This window comes from Trichechus manatus, unplaced genomic scaffold, assembly GCF_000243295.1.
Source record: "Trichechus manatus latirostris isolate Lorelei unplaced genomic scaffold, TriManLat1.0 scaffold00014, whole genome shotgun sequence".
NCBI lineage: Eukaryota > Metazoa > Chordata > Mammalia > Sirenia > Trichechidae > Trichechus > Trichechus manatus.
Window position 1 is genome coordinate 19,847,776 of NW_004443950.1, and position 21,256 is coordinate 19,869,031.

A 21,256-nucleotide genomic window follows, 5' to 3' on the forward strand; every position below is an offset into this window, starting at 1 on the left:
CCTGTGGAGAGAAGAATGCGTTCACCCTTTCACCCAGCCATCTCTTTCTGAGGTTATCTATCCCAAAAAGAAACTGGCAAAAATATGAAATATATACAAGAGAAGGTTCAACACAACCCAGATGTCAATTAATAGCAAACTGGTTGAAAAAACTGTGGTACAGCCACAAAGTAGAGTAGTATCAGCAGCAAACAAGAAATAAGCATCAACTTCGTATTATGATGACCTTATTTCTAGAATATATTAAAGGAAAAAAGCAAGGCACAAAACTGTCTTTTGTATAATCTGCTATTTTTTTCTGTAAAGGTAGTGGAAGATGAACACATATATGTATCTGTGTGTGTGTGTGTGTTCTCCAAAAAAGTAATGGAAGAATGAAGCAAGTAAAGAAAAAGGTTAAAAATTAAGATATTAAAAAACAAATATAAAAAGGAAAAAACTAATCCCTAAACACTGAAAATAAACAGAAATAAGTGAGCCTGACTCTGTGACAAGTAAGTAGTATAACCACACGAAGAAAATAATTACTAGAACTGATATTAAAATGCACTATTTTCCAGTAATTAAAATAGCATGGTACTGGTATACAAAGCAAAAACCAGCTGCCACTCAGTCAATTCCAACTCATAGTGACTAGTCCAATGGAAAAGAATTGAGAGCCCAGAAATAAATCCAGACATCTACGACCAACTGATTTTCTACAAGGATGCCAAATCCATTCAGTGGGAAAAGAACAGTCTCTTCACCCAATTGCTAGAACAATGTGATTGCCACATGCAAAAGAATGAAGCGGGACCCATACCTCACACCGTATATGAAAATTAACTCAAACTGCCTAAATATAAGAACCCAAACTCTTAGGAGAAAACACAAGGTTGAAACTTTAAGACCTTGTTACTGACAATGATTCTTAGTTACGGCAACAAAAGAACAAAACAGATAAATCAGACTTCACTAAAATGAAAAACGACAACTGTACATCCAAAGATTTTATCAACCAAGCGAAGAGACAACCTATAGAATGAAAGAAAATATCTGGGAACCATACATCTGATAGGGTTTAACATCCAGAATATCATAAAGCACAACAGCGACTGAACACAGGCGCCCCGCTGACACAGTGGGTAAGTGTTGGGCTACAGTTCTAACCCAGCCGGCGGCTTGGTGGGACAAAGACTAGCAATCTGCTCCCATAAAGATTACAGCCTAGAAAATTCTGTGGGGCAGTTTTACTTTGTTACATGGGGTTGCTGTGCATCAAACGTCAACTATGTGGCACCTAATCACAACACAACTGAACAACACGAAGACAACTGCATTAAAAAAGGGGGCAAAATTTGAATAGACATTTCTCCCAAGATGATACACAAATGGCCAATAAGCACACGAAAAGATGCTCGACCATCACTAGTCTTTAGGGAAATGCAATCACAGTATAAGATACCACTTCACACCCACTAGGACGCCTATGATCAGGAAAACAGAAAACCTGTGCTGGGGAGGATGGTGAGACCGGAACCCTCGAGCACTGCTGGTGGGAAAATAAAGTGGTGCAGCCTCCAGGGCGTGCCGTTTGAGGTGGTCTTTTGGCAGTTCTTTCTGACCACAGAGAGAACCCACCGTGAAGATTTACTGAAAACACTACATTAAAAATGTATTGTAGTGAAAACAGATTAAAAATTGAGATTGAGGGGTACCTGGAGTTCATTATACTCTTCTCTATTGCTGTATTTTTTTTTCCTGCTTTTTATTATGAACATTTTCAGAAAGACAATGAATGCACTCAAACCTTGATGCTTTATTTTGCTCACAGGTGCCCATCGTCATTCCCATCCTGATGACTTTGATCTCGGTGTTTTTGGTGTTGGCCCCGATCATCAGTGAGCCCACATGGGAGTATCTCTACTGTGTGTTATTCATACTAAGCGGCCTTGTATTTTACTTCCTCTTTGTCTATCACAAGTTTGGATGGGCTCAGAGAATCTCGAGTGAGTATCAACCGAGCGGCGGTCCTGCCCATAGTGATGCCCAGACATGCAGAGCGTCCCACACCTCCCCAGTCCTGGTTCCCCCCAGGCTGTGCTACCACAGTCCCTCATGCAGCCAGCACGTTCCAGCTCTTTAGGAGGCGGGACCCACATCTCACAGCATGACACCCTGCGGCCCGCCTGTGGCCTCCTTTGTTCCCATCAATTAAGCAGGATAGGAAAGCACCATTTTCATTTGACACATATGCAGACATCACCTAAGAGGCCCAGCAGCATCCCAAAGACATCCAAGAAGTGCCAGAGTTGGGACCAGGGAGTTGGGACAAGGGCCTGAGCTGTCCAGTTCCCAGGCTGAAGGTCTGGCTTTCCACTCGGCAACCCTGGCTCCTTATCTACTTTAGGACAATTAATGTTTAAACATTTAACTACATCAGACATTTTCACATCTAAAAAGAAATCACTGGGCCACCGCCCCCACCACCACGGGTTGCCATCGAGTCGGTGGTGCCTCACGGTGAACCCACGTGCGTCCGAGTAGAACGTGCTCCAAGGGGTTTTCAATAGCTAATTTTCTGGAAGTAGATCACCAGGCCTTTCTTCTAATACCAACGTACATCAAAAGAGTTTCTAAATTACACCTAATTATATTATATTCACAATGCTTTACCTTATACGGCAGATTGACTTGCAGGAAATCCTGAGCACCCTCACCATGCTGCACTGTCCCGGCCTCTCTCTCCAGACACTGTGAGCTCCTTGGAGGCAGGGACTGGGGTTGTGATGATTCAATCCTGGACCAAGCACAGTATCTGGTGTATACCAGCCAGTTAATATTTACTGACTAAATGTGATTGAAACCCTGCCCCTTCCTTTCTCCTTCAGCTTGTCTGAACAGGGGAGTACAGGCATCCTTTCGGGCACTCCCGTGAGGTTTTCATCTACATACATACAATTTAGGGAGAATAAAGTATGAAAGAAAGAAACTCAACCCCACTGGAAGGCAATGAAGTTGACCTACGACTTTAGATGGAGCCAGGTGGGCCAGAGAATGCCTTTCCGTTTCCTTGTCTGTGAAATTAGATATCAACACTTACCTCACAGTGGTGTTATAACCAAGAGAGAGAATACGTTTCATTTTGACTAACAAAGTGAAATAAACAAGGCTGTATTATTTCTGCCAAGGATTTTTTTCCCTTTCTTGAAACATCTCCCCCTTCCCCCTTTTACTCTGATCTCAACACTGAGCCGAGAAAGAGAGAAATTGCAGGCCCACTTCTATAGAAAGGAAAGATATCAGTACAAGAAAAAAGCATGTATTCCCATGCCTCTGAAAATGAATCTGGATTTGATCACACTGACGGAGAACCTCACCAGAATGTCCTAAAACTTAATGGTACAAAATGTCTCACTTTTCTGTCATAGAAAATTTAGCCAAGCTCCTCTCTCAAAAAACTGATAAGAAGTTGAGATTAAGGAGATGAAAAAAAAATGAACAATCTGCATTTTAGCAAAATGCTGTCTTAGTAATTCGGACTCTTGGCCAGTGGTGGTGACATGTAGTTGACGCATTCATATTTTTTCCTAAAGAGTAAATGGTTTGGTGGCAATAGAATACTCAGCAGGCCCCTAATGCTTCAATGGGAATTTATCTCCAGAGAACCAATGCAGCTCCCAGAATGTCCTAATGCTAAGTAAGCATCACTGTGCCCTGAGGGCAGGGGCTAGCAGAGGCCACATGTCACCCATCCCATCCATCCATCAGCATCTACAAAGAAAGAATAATAAAATACTTCTGTTCACTGACAGGAAACCCTGGTGGCATAGTGGTTAAGACCTACGGCTGCTAAGCAAAAGGCTGGCAAGTTCAAATCCACCATGCACTCCTTAGAAATCTTATGGGGCAGTTCGGCTCTGTCCTTTAGGCTTGCTATAAGTCAGAACTGACTCGATAGCAATGGGTTTGGTTTTTCTGGGATTGGTTCACTGACAGCGGTAACTGAAGTGGAGACTTTTACTTTTTTTTCTAACCGTATTACTTATTTCAGAACCGATTACCATGTACCTTCAGATGCTGATGGAAGTTGTTCCACCAGAGGAAGAGCCGAAGTAACAAGCTGAGTCGCTTGCAGCCAAGTCAAAACTGTGATCAGTCTATTTTTGTAAGCAACATTTGTGGTTATTTCTTCCTGATGTTCTTCAGGAAAAAATGGATTCAGCTGTTTATGCTGTTAGATATCCTTAGTTCTCCGAGTAGGGGGGTCTAGAAAGGAGAGATGACAGGTGTTTGCTGAGGCTAGCAGCGGAAGATGCAACCTGAGAGAATGCTGATGGCCAGGGAGGGGCTGAGAGAAAAACCTACCACACCACTGTGGTGGCAACCATCTAACAAGGGGAAACCACACCTCCTTAAATAAAGGGTGCGCCTTACATCTGTGGTAAATACGGTATATTTTTATATATGTTATATATAAAAATGGTGATGTTTTTGCTTTGACTGAAATACATTTTTAAAATACTGAAGTAGAAATATTTTGCTACCAATCCCCTCACCCCACACAAAAAAGTACTGCAATCCCTGTACGTTCCCTAGTGACACAGGTGGCAGGTCTATCCCGGGCTCAACGGACGGGATCTACTGCAAAGCCGACTGTCCAGAACCACTGGAGCCTGGGTGCCCATGAGCATTGCCATGGATGGTGTCCGCGTCACAGACACCCCAACAACCCTCACTGCCACTGTGGCCAAAACAGAAAGTGTGGTGAATAAAATTCTGTTTTATGTTCGGCACTCAGGGAAAATGATGTTTTAAAAAATGTCAAAGCAAGCACTTCTGTGAAAACACTGACATTTTATTGATGATGTACCCCAAAGGACATTCACATTACAATTACAATTGACTAAGTATGTAAGCGATCAGAGAAGCACAGAGCCAGAAGTATTTTCCCTTGCATTTCAGAAATTTACCCCAAACACGAAATCAGTACATACTGACAGCAGAACAGAAAACCAATTTCTAAGTGGTTACCCTTCACAAGTCAGCATCTTATGTCCTACAAAATGTTAGTCAGAACTTCATATATTAGTAAATTTGAAATGTCTGAAAATAGCAACAGAGTTAAACATAACGGCCCTCCTGCAACATTTTCAGTTAGCTCTTTGTTAACTACGTGAGAGAATTATCATCAACTACTTTGCAATTAGGACCGCTCCCCATTTGTACGTGGGGTACAAACCCTGGTGCAGCTCTCCTCCTTGCTCTTATTATTCGCTCCGTTTTACAAGAGACAAACACACGGAGCCTCCACGGGAGGCGGCGACAGCTCAGAGACAAGCTCACGCCTAGTGAGGCCCCATCACTACCCAGCCATCTCCACCGACAGGAAGAAGACTCTGTCTATAGAACATCAGAAGAGTCCACAGAGGGAAAACCTTTACCAGCAAAGACACCAGAACCCTCTGCCTCCTGAAGAGCCAGGCCAATCTGGCCAAAAAAAAAAAGAAAATCACCAACTTACTTCGTGGGCCAGTTTAAAACCTGCCAGCCAACCTCTGAAAGTCACAGCGGCAGCAGGGACACGCTCCTGGCAGCAGGACACCACGTCCTCCCACCAGAGGGCACTGCTGTGACCACCCAGCACAGGGCCACTGCGCAGAAAAAAACGAGCCGGCCAGCAGCACGCTGCGGGCACTCCCTGAGGCGAGGCAAGGCGAGGCCCCAAGCTGGATGCCTTATTTTACAGATGAGGAAACTGAGACCTAGGGGGGGATCGAGGCCTGCTGACAGAACAGCTCCATGACAGAGTTTACCTCTACTTCAAGTGGTAGGTTATACCTGGGACATACGTAAACTCAGGCATCTGTGCTTTCTGATGTAAACTTCAAGAATAAAGACCTCGGGACAGTCACTCAAAGGACATGTTCTGTAAATAGGATTCCACATTTCCCAATAGGTCACCTTTGTAACTTTTACAGTTAACAAAGAAACAGGAAAAGTCAGCCTCTGGGTGTTGTGATATTGAAACGGGAACAACTATACACTCTCCTCACAGATAATTTCACCACGCCTTCCCCCTCGGATGGGGCTGTGCATGTTTTTGGGGTATCACTTCCAGGTGTTCTGAGCGCTTCCTCCAGGCACCCAACAGGTCCTCCTTAAGTTTCCACTAAGGAGAAATCCTCGTCCTGTTTGCCCAGTGCTCTGCAGGCCCAGAGGTTTACCTAGAAGCAGTAGATTCACCTCCAGAAGGTCCTTTGTCTTGCAGGTATTGCTGAGACAAACCTGTTTTTAGCCTTGGACCCTCTCTTCATCAGAAGTAAACTGACACATAGGAGCTATCGCTGTCTCAGGAATACTGAGACTTAGTACACGGAGGCAGTCACATCTAATCCCAACTAACTCGTGGTTAAGGGGTCTGTTACTCGAGCTGAGTATGAATCTGTAAGATGGAAACCTCAATTTATATGTGCAAGACCAGGTTTTTAAGAAATGTGCTAAACATAGGTCTACGTGAAAAAAAACAAGAACAATGAACCAACTCCATTTCATTATCCAAATGTCATGGTTTTCTCTTTATCACTCAAACTTGAACGTGTCAGGATGAGCTAGCTTCCTGTCAGAGGCAACGAGGAGAGCAGACGTATGAGTTGGGCGTGTGACCAGCACTGTGGGCAGCGCCGCTCGGACCCTCCCCAAAAACCCTGCTTATCATCAGCCCAGCTTTAAATTTTTCACCCTTACCAACCCCAGCGCTGCAGGGTGACAGTCATCATTTATCCTTCAGGTGAAAACAGGTTTTGACGTGACTGCTTGTTTTCTTAACTTTCCGTCACACAGCAATGTCCATTTTTGTTCCAGGTCATCTGGCCAGGCTTCGGGGTTTAATTCACAGTCTCACTCACTCTCACTTTGCCATCCTCTGAAGACTTGTCACTGTTTTCAACCACTTCTGCCACTTTGCTGGGTGGGCTTTTAGAATTCACAACTAAGAGAAGTTAGACAGTATAAGACATGTTAAGTACGGACTGAAGAGTTTCCCTAGTATTTTCATAAACGCAGAGAAAGTCCCTGGGTTTCTAGCTTTATTCTGCCACTTGTTTATACCTTATTATTTCTCCTATTATTGTAGGTGAGAAATGAGCAGATAAAATTGGTCTGCCTATAAACACTCTCCTGGAAAAACTATAAAAGTGTTATTTTACACTTTTTTTTTTTTTTTTTTTAACCTTAAGAAGGTATATTTATAAACAAGGGTTGATGCATACTCAAATCAGGACATTAAACACCAAGATTAACCACAAGAAGAAAACCAATTCCTAAGGGGTTTACATTAACAGGAGCCCTGGTGGCGCACTGGTCTGCTAACCAAAAGGTCAGCAGTTCAAATCCACCAGCCGCTGCCGCTCCTTAGAAACCCTATCGGGCAGTTCTACTCTGTCCTGTAGGGTCGAGAATTGACTCCACGGCAACTGGTTTTACATTAATGACCCATTTCCACCAAGGCCACAAGCCCAAGTGAGTGATCTGTCTGCCCCCCTGGCACTCAGGACCTAAAGGCCTCTCAGCGAGTGGGTGTGTGGCACCTTACCCTTGGAGAAGTGGCTGTCCTCTTCACATTCCTCCCAGTGATCAAAATCAAAAGCCACGTTCGGATTCTGTTCAATATAACATTTTACATTACGTGAGAGAATAAACACACCAATGGTGTTAAGACCAGCCAAGGTTCATTTCACTCACCTTCCGTTTGAGTAAGCTACACCAAGATTCCCTTCTCTCTTTTGCGAGAGTGATGACGGGCTCCTCATTGTTAATGATGCATCTGCAGTCGTCTTTTATTATGTTGGCCTGAAGCTCCATATCAGCCAAGTAAAATCTGTCTCCCACCCAGGCACTAGGTTTAGAAAAAGAAATGAAGTCAGTCTTTTAAAATGTGAGGAATTATTTCTAATTTATAAAATATACATAAACCTACCTGAAAACCACTCTATCTCTGAAATATTTACATCTGTAATCTTTCACATTCCTTATTTTTATCTTTAAGATGATCACATCGTCTTTTTGAAACCATTTTATCTGTGGGTGGAAACTAGAAGAAAAGAAAATGGCTTACATCTTCGTCAGTATTTATTCGCTAGTTAAGGACAGTGGACTCAAACAATGGATGGGCATACCTTTTCAGATCTGGCTGTGCACTTTTGTTAATGGAAGTGTCTTCAGTGTTTTCAGATAAAGCCTCTGTACAAAATCAAAGTCAAGTTTTTCACAGATTATTATTTATATGTAACTCTACCACATATGAACGTATTATTTTTTGCACTTTATGCAAACTTTTAGCTAAGAAATTACTCAGGTTAAGAGTAAATTTTATAGTAACCCAGTATCCAGTTGCAAAGAACAATTAGAAAAAATTACAATGTACATCACTTAGCAAAACTAACATAACATTTTAAAATAAAAACAGGCTTTGACAAACATTAAACAGTCAGGAAAGTAAAGTTAGGCCTTTGAGAAGGAAGCCCGCTGCAATCGGCGCCCACAGCTTACAAATATTCAGGCTGCTTTGGGTCCATCTTAACCCACCAAAAAAACCCAAACTCACTGCCATCAAGTCGATTCTAACTCATAGCAACCCTACAGGACAGAGTAGAACTGCCCCATAGGGTTTCCAAGGAGCATCTTGTGGAATTCAACTGCCAACCTTTTGGTTAGCACCACCAGGATCCCATTAAAGATGGCTTCTAGAACAGCAACCCACTATGCACATGAACCAATGCAGAACACAAATTAACATTCTCTACAACAATGCAAGTTTAAACTTCTCATTCTAAAACATTTTCAGCTTCCATTCAAAGACTTGAATGAGAATGTCCATGGGTGGTTTTCTTCCAGCTTTAATATTCGCTTTATTTTATGTATCTTTTTGGCCTTTTTAGATGGTCTACGATCTGATTTATCCCTGATCAGTTTATTTTGCATTGCATTTGTGTTCATGACAGCTTTAATCACCCAAAACTGAAAACAACCCAAATGTCTACTAGTAAGAGAACAGATAAATAAATTATGGCGTATTCATACTATCGAATACAACTCAGCAATCAAAAAGAACTACTGCTATTAGGAATAACATAGATGAATTTTACAGACATACTGCTGAGTGAGACAAGTCAGATACCAGAGTGTATACTTTGTTTCCAGTTTGGCAAAACTAACCAGAGATGGAAGTCAGAACAGTGATTACTAGTAGGGAGGCACAGAGATGGGGAAGGTTCATGGCTTCTGGGATTCTAGAGATGATCAGTAGTTTGATCTGGGTATGGTTAATGGATGTGGAAATATGTTAACAAATCTCTGAGCTGTACACTTAAGATCTGTGCGCTATACTGGCTACGTGTTATACCTCAAACAACAAAAAGGGAAAACGTTACAAAATAAAAATAAATAAAACACTGGAAGCAGAATTGTCACAAACAGGAACAGCTGGGCAAGTATCAGTTCTGTCACTTTCTCTGTAATGCATCTGAAAGTGGAAAGTCCACATTAGAAGATTTTCAAAGTATGAATGATTTAAGTTAGCCATCTTTTAAATGACAGCACTGACCGTGCTCTGGGTTTTCCGAGTTCGTCCCAGAATGAGCGCCTCTCTCAGAACCCCCGTCCTCTTTCCCTGTGTTCTTCAGAGCAGCAGCATCTTCTGCTCTAGGAGGTGTCCTGGGGAGAAGACACAGAGGTGAATCACAACCTCTCGGATTTGAGGGGACGCTCACAAAGTGTGGCTCTCTACAGGAACTCCCCAGCAAGAAGTGAAAGGCAGGCAATCAATGACTGTGAAGTGCTTCTTACCTGGAGTCAGACTCGAGTAGTGTCGGACTCATTTATAGACGGCCATTCTCTCCATCTCTGGCTGTTTTCTTTTAGCTTAGACTTAACTGCCCCCTGAACTTTTCATCCAGGCTTTAGAATTAACTGTTGTAAATTTGAGCTCATATAGACAATTCTTTAAAAGGGCTCAATGTTCAAGGCAAACATATTTTACTAATTTTTAGCTTAAAGATGACTTCAGTGGACAGTTTCAGTTCAAGATTTAATGATTATCTCAGGGCAATAGATGTGGGGGTTCCCCCAGTCTCAGTGGGTCCAGTAAGTTTGGTTTTCATATGAATTTTAAACTCGGGTTCACATTTTCCCTCCTTTTGATCAGCATCCATCCTTGATCAAAACGTTCAATAATGGTAGGTGGGCACCATCTAGTTATTCTGGTAAAAGGATGTAAGTACGACAATCTTTGTTTCCTGAAAATGTGTAGAAACCCAAGAACATATATCCTAATCCCACAAGCACCACAAACTGCAGTCTTTGATCCATTTGGGGTTAATTTTTTAATATGGTGTAAGGTAAGGATCCCACTTCATTCTTTTGCATATGGATATCCAGTTCTTCCAGCACCCTCTGTTGAGAAGACTGTCCTCTCTCCACTGAACAGCACCCTTGTCAAAAATCAATTGACCACAGATGTTGGGGTTTACTTCTGGACTCTCAATTCTATTCCATGGTCTACATGTCTTTCCTTATGCCAGTACCACACTGTTTTGATTACTACACGTTTGTGGTAAATTCTGAAATCGGTAAGTTAGCCCTCCAGCTTTGCTCTTCTTTTTCAATACTGTTTTGGCTATTCTCAGTCCCTTGATATCCCATATGAATTTCGGAATAGGTCCCAATTTTACTATGATAGAAAACTCTGAAAAATTTAGGAATATAAACTGTTTTAATCTTAGCCAAGGTCTTTTAAATTCCACTGTTTCAGCTGCAGTTTAGGAACCTTTCAAGGTCACCAGTGACCATGTCACTAAATCTCGTGGTCAGTCTCAGGCCTCATCTGCCTTAGCCTCTCGGCAGCCTTTGGCACAGCTCATCACTCCCTGCTCCGTGAAACACTCTGCTCACTCGCCCTCCAGTACAGCACACTCTGTCTTCCTTCTCCTCTGCTGATATCCCCTCAGTGCCACTACCTCTATGTGCTGGGGGCTCCAGGGTTCAGTCCCTGGACCTTTACACTCACCACCCCAGGCCTCTTGTCCAGTATCCTTGCCATCAACAGACAAATGGATAAACAAATTATGGTACATACACACAACGGAATACAACCAACAATAAAAAACAACGGTGAATCCGTGAAACATCTCACAACATGGATGAACCTAGAGGGCATTATGCCGAGTGAAACAAGTCAATCACAAAAGGACAAATATTGCATGAGACCACTATTATAAAAACTCAGAAAGAAACAATCTGTGATGATTACCAGGGAGGGGAGGGGCGGGCACGGGAAGCCACTAACTAGATAGCAGTCATGTGTTAACTGGTGAAGGGAAAGGCAATACACAATACAGGGGAAGTCAGCAAAACGTCACTAAGGCAAAGGAAGCCACTGACAGACAGGAAAACTAGACAAATGGAAACAGGGAACCTGAGGGGAAAGGGGGAGAGTGCTGGCACACTGCAGGGACTGCAACCAATGTCACGGAACAACCTGTGCATAAATTTTTGAATGGGAAACTAATATATTCTGTAAACTTTCACCTAAAGTACAATAAAATGATAAAATGTTAAAAAAAAATGCAGGAAAAATTCACAAACATTTCAAATCAAAATATAATATTCTGCCAAGGGAGGAAGAAAAGCAACGCTGAGCTGAAGATGCCAGGCACAAGAGAGACATTATTTATGATTTTAGTCACACGAAGTATAAAACCAGGCTAGACCCGTCTTGTGCTTTTCCACATCAGAACAGTGGCTCCCCTGGGGGAGGGGAAGTAACTGGAAGGGCGCGTGAAGAGGCCTCTGGGTCATGCACTCTTAATCTGGGGCTGGCTACATGGGTGTGTTCACACCAGATAACTTCTGTGTGTACTTTTCTGTACGTGTGCTACCTCTAAAGCATCAATAAAAATCCTTTTCTGTACGAGCTACAGGTGAAATAACGTACTTGCATTATAAACTTCACCAAAAACAAATGTGTGGGTTGCAGTATAGATGAAATAAGATTCTGAAACACTTGATAATTACTGAAGCTGGGTGATGAGGGCATGAGGACTCGTTACAACTATTCTCTCCACTTTCATTAAAAAAAAAAATAAAAAGTCTACAATACTTGTGAGTTGTATTTCCACACAGAAGCTCTTCCAAAAAGGAGAGAAAAATCCACTTACAGGGTTTCTTCAAAAGCTGGCATTGTAGCTCCTTTGTATAACTTTCTCAGTTGTTCTATATGTTCCGAATTATCAACGCCCATTCCCATGGACAAAATCTCAGATCGAACATTATAATCAACAACAGAAGTTTTCAAATTTGAAAGTTTTGTAATGTGCACCTCGAATCAAAGAAAAAATACAACATTTTCAAGAATCACACTTGAACTGTGAACAAATCACGAACACTCTCACATGGCCTCGAGGCCTCTCTCCTGGGATGCCGAATGCAGTCTGGCCCGTGCCACGTGTGCAAGGTTTCCTACTGGCAGCTCCCCGCTACTTTATAACCAAGGTCACGTCGGAATCTTCCAGAGCCCACCCCATCCCCTACAAATGTATCAGGCCTGGGGTGAGACCAAGATCAAATCCTGGAAAAAAGTCCCTAGACAAGACCAATCTGCAATGCTGTAACCAGACACAAGATTCTGAGAAAAGCTCACTGCTTTGACCCGACTTGTTCGATTTTACCAGGTAGAGGCCTCGATTAAGTGCTGATTATGTTCTGTACAGCATGCTGCCCCTCAGACCTCCCTTAACAAGGAGGATCCTAAAGCTCAGAACCTGGGGAGGCAGCCCTGGGGAGGCAGGGGATAGGACAGCCTTATCAGGTGCCCAGAAGGGGCCGACACCAAGGCCCTACGTCCTGCGCGGTGGGCGGTTTCCTCCATAAACTGTCTTTTCTGCAACCAACATCCTTAGCCATTTCAGTTTATAAAAAACTAACCAAAGCAGGAATAATCTGCATTAAGTAAAGTAACAGTCTGCTTTAATGTGAAATTACATTAGTGCGATTTAATACACAATTAAGTCAAACCTGAAAATCCACAAGTCTGCTGCTGTTGATGGAGGATGCGGACCCAAGACCGAGCATCCCTCGCCCAGGTCAGGGGTGAGGGACGGGCTGGCACTGGCTGCGTACCCTCCTAGGTGAACACCAGCTGGGAATGTACAGAAGAGCCTTCTCCACTCAAAGCAGGAGCCAAGCTGCTTTGGGTGGAAAAGCAGGCAGGAGTGGGGGACGTCTACCCAGCCTGCAGCATGCCAGTGGGACACCATGACACATTTTGGAGCAGCAGAAGAGTATCTGCCAGGTAGGTTTCCTCTTCTGCTTCATTCTCTTAGCTACAGTTTAAAAAACCCCAGCTGAACGAAGTTTCTTTGTTTTCCCCCAATAAAATCTCCACCTGTATCGGTAATCTACACTTTCCCTTCAGAAACTACTTTCTCCTCTTATTCTTAAATCTTATAACCAAACTCCCCTTTTTAAGTGTTAAAGCTTTTCTAACATTATAAAAATAACCTTCAGTAAAAGTTTTTTATGAACTGAATCCCTTTAAATCTTACAAATAATCATAGTATTCAAGATTTAAGTCTAACAGAACAAAACTCCGAACTGAACATTAGAGTCTCGGGGCACAAAGCAGAGAGGAGATGGTGACGGTGCTAGCACATGAGGTGCTAGGGCCCAAGTGCTGAGGTCCCACTGCTTCACCACACTCATCACTCCCTGCCACCTACCCCTAAGTCAGCTCCACAAGGCAGTCTTGCTCTGTTTTCTTCACTGATGGAACCCAAGTGCCCAGTACAGGTCCTAGCACGTAACCCATGGCCATCAACTCAATTCCAACTCATAGTGCCCCTACAGGGCAGAGTAGAACTGCCCCATAGGGTTTCCAAGGCTGTAATCTTTAAGGAAGCAGGCTGCCACATCTTTCTCCCTTGGAGCAGCTGGTCGGTTAGAACCACGGACCTTTTGGTTAGCAGCCCAGTGTTTAACAATGCACCACCAGGGCTTCTTCCCAGCACTGAAAAACTAAACCCGCTGCCGTTGAGTCGATTCCAACTCATAGTGACCCCATAGGGTTTCCAAGGCTGTAAACGTTTACGGAAGCAGGCTGCCACATCTTTCTCCTGAGGAGCCACTGGGGGTTTTGAACCACTGACCTTCTGGTTAGCAGTCAATTGCTTTAACCACTGCACCACCAGGGCTCCTAGCACATAGTGGGTGCTTAGTAAATTTTTACTGCATAAAACAGAGTAGAAACTGTCAACGTAATAAAACCCATCTTTGAATGCTCAAGGACTGGAATCCGTGACGTTACTGATCATGTCCCAGGGCTTTAACATCATTTAAAAAATAGAAAAGACAGGGGCTATTGTTCTGTTACGGGGGGCACTGACCCTGGGTTTCTCAAACAGTATGGACTGTAAAGTCTACTTAAAGGTTTGTGATCAACACTTAAAAAAGTAGAATAGTAAACATTAGAGAATGTCACGTATAGTAGGTATAATTTCATGAAATTTTTGTTTCGGCCGTACGTGTGTGAGTGTATGGTGTTCGGGGTTACCAGGTGAAATGTTCCCTTAAAAAACAAAAACTAAACCTACAACCAACTTCATGACCCAAAAGCAGAGCCCCAAATAAGCCTCCCTTCATGTGGGCAAGCAGTAATTCAAGCTATAGGTTCTACTGTATTTAAAGTAATTTGGATAATTTTAGAGGCCCACTCAAATACGCATTTCTTTTTAAGAAAATGGCATACTTACCATTGGATCAATCCAAACAGTATTTCCCAAAGCCAGCATCACTTTTGCATCATGCAATTTTCCAATGATTTTATGATGAACGTACCTAGTAACCTAAAAAAACCACAAAGTTATGGATCTTAGGCTTTAACAAAACATTTTGTATACGTCATATGTAGTTCTGTAAAAACGTTCCCCAGGCATTTCACTTGAGCCCAGGAGCAGATTACCCAATAAGCAAGGTAAGCACATGCTTATTAGGGCATCAACAAAATAGGGGCACTAGTTGTTCAAAGTAAAGACCCACAGATGCCAAGCAGACAGGACACACGAGGAAAAGCGAGCACCGTAATGGAAGGGAACTGGCAGGGCCCTAAATGAAACTGATACCATTTCCTGAGTTTTGTACGTGGTAACAATTATATTTTCCTTTTCATTTCGGACCGATTGGGTATAACCTCACATTCAGTTCTCTTGTCGACCATATAAGAACGCACCGACAGCACTATAATTACGTGACTCATGACATATCTGGTCCTGTGCAAAGCTAACCCAAACGTGTCTTCAGGCTGCATGTACCGTTGTATTTCTATCATGCTCTTTCAACCACTTTTGCCTCTGTAAGCTATGGGCAGGAGTCCACCAAACTGTAACGACGCAGCATTAAAGGACGGAAAATGAATGCACAAGTTTTTAAGTATTATTTCAAGACGAGAAACACTTGTGGAGATCTGCAAAGGGCCCGCCAAAAACAACAAACGTACAACAAACAAATGCAATTATTTCCTACTGCTTGTAAGTACTATTTTCTTCTGACTATCTCAGACCTGAAGAACAAAATTAGGTGTTCCAAATTATTTTTTTAACTTATTAGTTTTCAAATATAAATTTTTGTGTTAACATCCAAATTTGAATGCAGATTTTATTTATTTTCAATTATTCAAATGTATTTGCTATGGTAGAACCAAATTCAATAGGTGATATAATTCTATATCCAGGTAAAATGAAATGGCAACAACTAAGTGGAACGCAAAAACAAAATCGCAAAGTAAAAAAAAGGATTTATGAATCCCTAAGGACATTTGTAAAATTCACTTCCTTTTTAAAACGTAATGAATCAGAAGAGACTTCTTCCATTGGACGCTTGAGTTTAATGGGTGCAAATCATTGTACTAGTACTGCTACTGCTGAAATTTTAATAGCAATACAAAAATAATGTTCCAAATTCTACATCCATTCCTTGCTGTAGTAAAAAAAAAAAAAAAAAATTAATATTAGTGTAGAAAGTGAAACTATTTTAGAATCTGAAACTGTCATATCTATAGACCCCATGAATAACAGAAATACAGATCCTACTTTATGGAATCATTTTTCTTCTGATGAGGTAAATTACTGGATTGAAAGAGCGCTAACTGACCGTCAACATCACAGTGGACCATTTGAAAATCTGTCTAAAATTTCTGGATGGTAAACAAACAAGGTTCTGTAGCCAGAATACCTTCTAGGGTGCCAAGCTCATGGTGAAAACTGTAAGACAAGTGCTATTGTATCCGCTATCAGTTGGCTCTGTATGTTGTTTTGTTTGCAAACTATTCAGTCCTAAATCATTTAATTCTCGATTTGCTACAGATGGATTTAGCAACTTGTGCAACTTGAATGTGACTGATACATACGAAAACAATTCAATTCACAGAGATTACATGTTGTCATATTTAAACCAAAGACATAGTTTTGGCTTAACTCATGAGCTGGAAACACAAATCAACGAAGAATGCCAGTATAAGAAAGCCATTTGGCAACGCATTGTTGCCATCAATGTAACTATCGCTGAACGTGGACTATATTTTTGAGGAAGAATAAAGTGTTTGAGTCCCCACAAAATGGAAAGTTTTGGGCGTTTACTTGAACTTGTTGCTCAGTTTGATCCATTTTTAGCAGGTCACATCTCAAAATACGGTAACACGGAAAAGGGCAACCCATCGTATACGTCTAAAACAACGTCTGAAGAATAAACTTAATAAGCGATAAAGTTCTATCAACTATTTGAAATAAGTATAGTTCAATATTTCAGCTTGTCTGTAGATTCCACTCCTGATATTTCCCATACAGATCAGCTAAGTAATATTTTAAGATATGTATCTCCGACAAATGGAAAACCCGTCAAGCGATTTATCACACTTCCTAGCTTAAAAAGTCACACTGGTGAAGAAAGTGCAAATCAAGTACTTCACTATTTATGTGAAGTTCGCAACACTGATTTTTCTAAGTGCACAGGCCAGTCCTATGACAATGTTGCCAATATGTCAGGGCGTTATAAAAGCATGGAACAGATAATTTTACAACATAATGAACATGCCATTTCTATACCACGTGCTGCACATTCACTTAATCTTGTAGGATGTAGCGCAGTAGACTGTTGTCCGGAAGCAGTTGCTTTTTTCCTACTATCCAGTTGCTCTATACTTTTTGCTGCCTCTACTCACTGATGTGCAGTTCTTAAAACATATTTAGGCAATGATTAAGTATTACAATGTCTTTCTAATACACGTTGGGAAGCTCATGCTATAGCAATGAGTGCAATCCTGGAATTGTACACTCAGATTATAGCTGTCTTAGAAAATATTGCTGAAGACCAGACATAAAAAGGAGATACCCAAAGAGAAGCTGAAAACATCACCAACAAAACGCAAAAGCTAGAGTATGTATTTATATTGGTTCTGTGGAATAATATACTGCAGCAGTTTCATCACATGAGTCAAGCTCTCCAAGATTCGGAAATAAATTTAAAGACGCGCACAGATCTCTACCAGTCATTAACAAGGTCTTTACGTATTTTAAGAGAAGATTTTGAGAAATTTGAAAACAAAACAAATACTGCCAAATACTGATTATCAAGCAGTTCACCACTGCAGAAGCATTAGAAAAAAACAAGTAAATGATGGAAGGACTCCAGAAGTATCGAGTGCCAGAGATCAATTCCACATAACCATCTACTACACTGTCATCGATACACTTGAATCTTGCATGAAATGAAGGGCGAACGTGTATGAAGTTCTTTCAAACAGATCTACCTTTTCAAATACTGTGGATACACCTGGCCAAGAATGCACGAAGTCATCCAAGAAATTAGTGCAGGCTTATCCAGATGACTTAAATACAAACCTTTATGGAGACTGACAATTTCATTCTTACATGAGAACTAAGTTTACAGATTCACGAAACACAAATTTCACTCATGTAGGCGTGTATGATTCCGTAACAGAAGATAAAATACAATGCATATCTCCCACTGTTGAAACTGCTCTACGCATATTCCTAACTTTAATGACCATAAGCTGCACAAAAGAACAAGAGATTCAAAAAACCTCAGCATACAACAATTCAAGAAAGATTCGATTCATTATCCTTATGTATGGAAACAGATATTGTTTGGCAGCTTTATTGTGATGAAATCATCGAAGAATTCGTAAGAGCAAAGAATAGAAATGTTTTTAATTATAACATGTTGAAGATGAAAGATCTAAAAATAAAATATAGTAACTTGTTGTAATATTCGTATTCTAATCACTGAATTTTCTTTTATGACATTTTTTCATTTGTTCATTTATAATTATAGCATTCACTACAAAACAAGCATCAAAATTGAAGTATGAGTCATTTAAAGCAGATTAGTGAAAGTCAATTTTTCATTGTGGGAGACCAAGAGAATTTTACATTGACAGCTGAATCAACTATATTCACTGACTCATTTTCTTTGTTGTGGAATATGTGGACTATTATTTTTGCAGAGAATGTGGTATACAACAAAAATCTTAGTACCCGGCACCCACCAAAAATTTCATAATCCAGTCCATCTCATTCCACTAAAATGGCACATGCCACTTCTGCGTTCAGTCACTATTACAGTCACGTTTAAACAGAAGTTACATCACGGATAGGTTAAGACACACACACACATATTTATGTGTGTATATATATATATATATGTCATATATCCTGTTTGAATGCATGAGTAAGCAGAGGAGGGGGCACCACAGATTATCAGTGTTTAGAGCGCTCACATGCCTTCATCCGGCCCTGCTTGAGCCTGACAACAACCATACGAGATAGGTTATGGAGGTCGTCATCCCTGTTTTGTGGATGATGGCAACAGCAGAGTTTAATATGGAGAGATGCAGAACGGAATGCAAACCTACCCAAGGTCTCACACTAGTGAGTTCCAGAACAGGGGGATGGTCGTGTCTTTGGATTCCTAGCTCTGCATGTTTCCCACCGTGGACAGGTATACCCTGCCTCCTCTGTCAAGTATCAACCTGTCTTTAACACATGGATGTTCGTTTCTTTGAAAGCTCAATGTGAGTGAAGCTAAAGTTGTTCCTGCTACTCCAGGGGAGGAAGTCACGGTGACAGAGCCACTTTGCAGCCAGAGAAGCTGGAACTGAGGTACCCTGATCTCTTTCCTAAGCACGTGGCGTCTTCCTCTCTAGTAGGATCACAACACGAGACCTGTCCGAGCAATCCATCGTGCATGTTTTCACTCCAGTGAAACAGAACAGGAGGGAGCTGGCCCATCATGATTAAACTGTTTCCATCCTCCTTGAACTTCATAAATAAACTTGGAAGAACACATGCAGGAGAACTTCTCCCATTTCTAAAGAAGGCTGTTCCTCAAGAAACACTGTAGTCGATCACCATTACAGACCAACTGCTTCCTGAGGACAAGCACCATGGCCATCTAGCTAATGGCTACATCCCAGAACCCAGCAGTGCAGCACCTGGCACACGTGGACACTCAGTGAAAATTGCTCGCATGAAGGAAAAAGAACGCATTTTAATAAAAGCCATTTCTACTAACCTCACAACAGTAAGGCTATCTATCCCATACTGTGGAAACATTTACCTGTTTTATTCCTTGCTTAGAACTCACACTGTTTTTACTCTGCCAACTGAAATTGCTTAGTTCATAGCCTATTAATCAAATTATACAAAATTTAACCTTCCCTTGAAGCATCAGGAGCATCATTATGGACACGACTCACTGCTCTAGTGAAGAGCAGGACTCTCTGGACTCGACCAGGCAGGTGAGGGCTGGGCCTCTCCACTCCCACCATGGACAGCCACGTGAGCCCACACAGGGCCGCTCTTCTGTGCTCCATGTCTTGGCAAAGGCTGTCTGCTCTGCCTTCAGTGCCGTCTGCTCTGCCTTCAGTGCCTTCTGCTCTGCTTGGTGACCTCCTAGTACCCCACAGGGCCCAGAAGAAATGTCCTTTCCTCTGGAAGCTTTTCTGGCCTCTATCTCACCTTCCTTGTTCACCCTCCTGACCCCAACAGAATTAGCTGGCCTCTCCATCACTTCTGTTCCCCCTTTGATTGGAGTAGCCATTTTTGTAGGTGCTTACACTGTCTCTTCTCCTTCACTTGAGAGCAACTTTTGTTTTATCACGAGGCATATTTTATACCAGTTCTAAGTCTGTGAGCACTAAAAACGAAGCTAACAGTGAACAAGTGTGCCCGATTCCTCTCTGAGCCTCAGGGATGGCTTCTGTGAACAGCAGGCGGCTAGTGAATTCCCGCATTAGCAGGGATCAAAGCAGACTGCAGCTTCAAATACCCACGAACATGAAGCAATGACTGATTGGCAAGCACTATGCCCAGACTCAATACTCTAAATTCAAATACGCCTCAATTCTGAGTTCAGTGTATACTAAACATCAACAAAACAAAAAGGCAAAGGAACTCACCTTTGGATTCCACTCAACCTCATTGTCAGCAGGTCTCACTCTGCAAACAATAAACTCCACAGCCTGGGGCGGAAGAGTGCGGAAACCTTCTGGGAGGTGAAGCAGTTGGTCTCTTGTGACAAGTCCGGTCCTGCCTTCATCTATGAACTTCACGAGGACATTATCCAGGGTCCAAGAGTCTTCTTCTTGGCTCATCTCCAACACCTGAACTCTGGAGAACAACAGTGCTATCAGTTTAACACAGACTCCAGAAAGAAAATAATCTGTGCCTCAACTTACCCGTTACATACAAAACACAGAAAAAGACTCCTCAACTGCACAGTTTTACTCTAGACTGGAAATAAAATAACCAAGGCTTCAAGAGCACTTAACAAACCCACTGCCGTCAAGTCAACTGGGACTCATAGTGACCCTACAGCATTAGCAGCGGATTATTTAATTAAAGTGTTGTTGTTAGGTGCCGTCAAGTAGATTCCAACTCATAGCAACCCCATCTGACAGAGCAGAACTGCCCCGTAGAGTTTTCCAGGCTGTAATCTTAATGGAGCAGACTGCCAGGTCTTTCTACCTCTGAGCCTCCAGGGTTCCTTCAAATAAAGTGTGTATCAGTAGAAAAATGTGTAATACTTTTTTTTTTTTCCTGGGCACTTTTTCCATTAATTTTTTTTTTTATTGTACTTCAGGTGAAGGCTTACAGAACAAATAGTTTCTCATGAAACAGTAGTACACATATTGTTTTATGACATTGGTTAA

General features: G+C 41.9%; 2 protein-coding genes across 2 annotated transcripts in view; one reads left to right on the plus strand and one right to left on the minus strand.

Moving 5' to 3' along the window:
* SLC7A9 (solute carrier family 7 member 9) overlaps positions 1 to 4,211 on the plus strand; it is a 31,297-nt gene extending 27,086 nt beyond the window's left edge. Inside the window, exons 11-12 of the mRNA XM_004371615.1 lie at positions 1,814 to 1,988; positions 4,034 to 4,211. Coding sequence (XP_004371672.1) covers positions 1,814 to 1,988; positions 4,034 to 4,098 — 240 coding nt within the window. The 3' untranslated portion in view covers positions 4,099 to 4,211. The remainder of the gene's footprint in view (positions 1 to 1,813; positions 1,989 to 4,033) is intronic.
* A 2,645-nt stretch (positions 4,212 to 6,856) lies between these two features.
* Positions 6,857 to 21,256, minus strand: part of TDRD12 (tudor domain containing 12) — a 96,024-nt gene continuing 81,624 nt past the window's right edge. Inside the window, exons 23-31 of the mRNA XM_023726941.1 lie at positions 20,504 to 20,714; positions 14,784 to 14,876; positions 12,195 to 12,355; positions 9,584 to 9,693; positions 8,157 to 8,220; positions 7,958 to 8,071; positions 7,723 to 7,876; positions 7,574 to 7,640; positions 6,857 to 6,970 (exon numbers count right to left, since the gene is read on the minus strand). Coding sequence (XP_023582709.1) covers positions 6,867 to 6,970; positions 7,574 to 7,640; positions 7,723 to 7,876; positions 7,958 to 8,071; positions 8,157 to 8,220; positions 9,584 to 9,693; positions 12,195 to 12,355; positions 14,784 to 14,876; positions 20,504 to 20,714 — 1,078 coding nt within the window. The 3' untranslated portion in view covers positions 6,857 to 6,866. The remainder of the gene's footprint in view (positions 6,971 to 7,573; positions 7,641 to 7,722; positions 7,877 to 7,957; positions 8,072 to 8,156; positions 8,221 to 9,583; positions 9,694 to 12,194; positions 12,356 to 14,783; positions 14,877 to 20,503; positions 20,715 to 21,256) is intronic.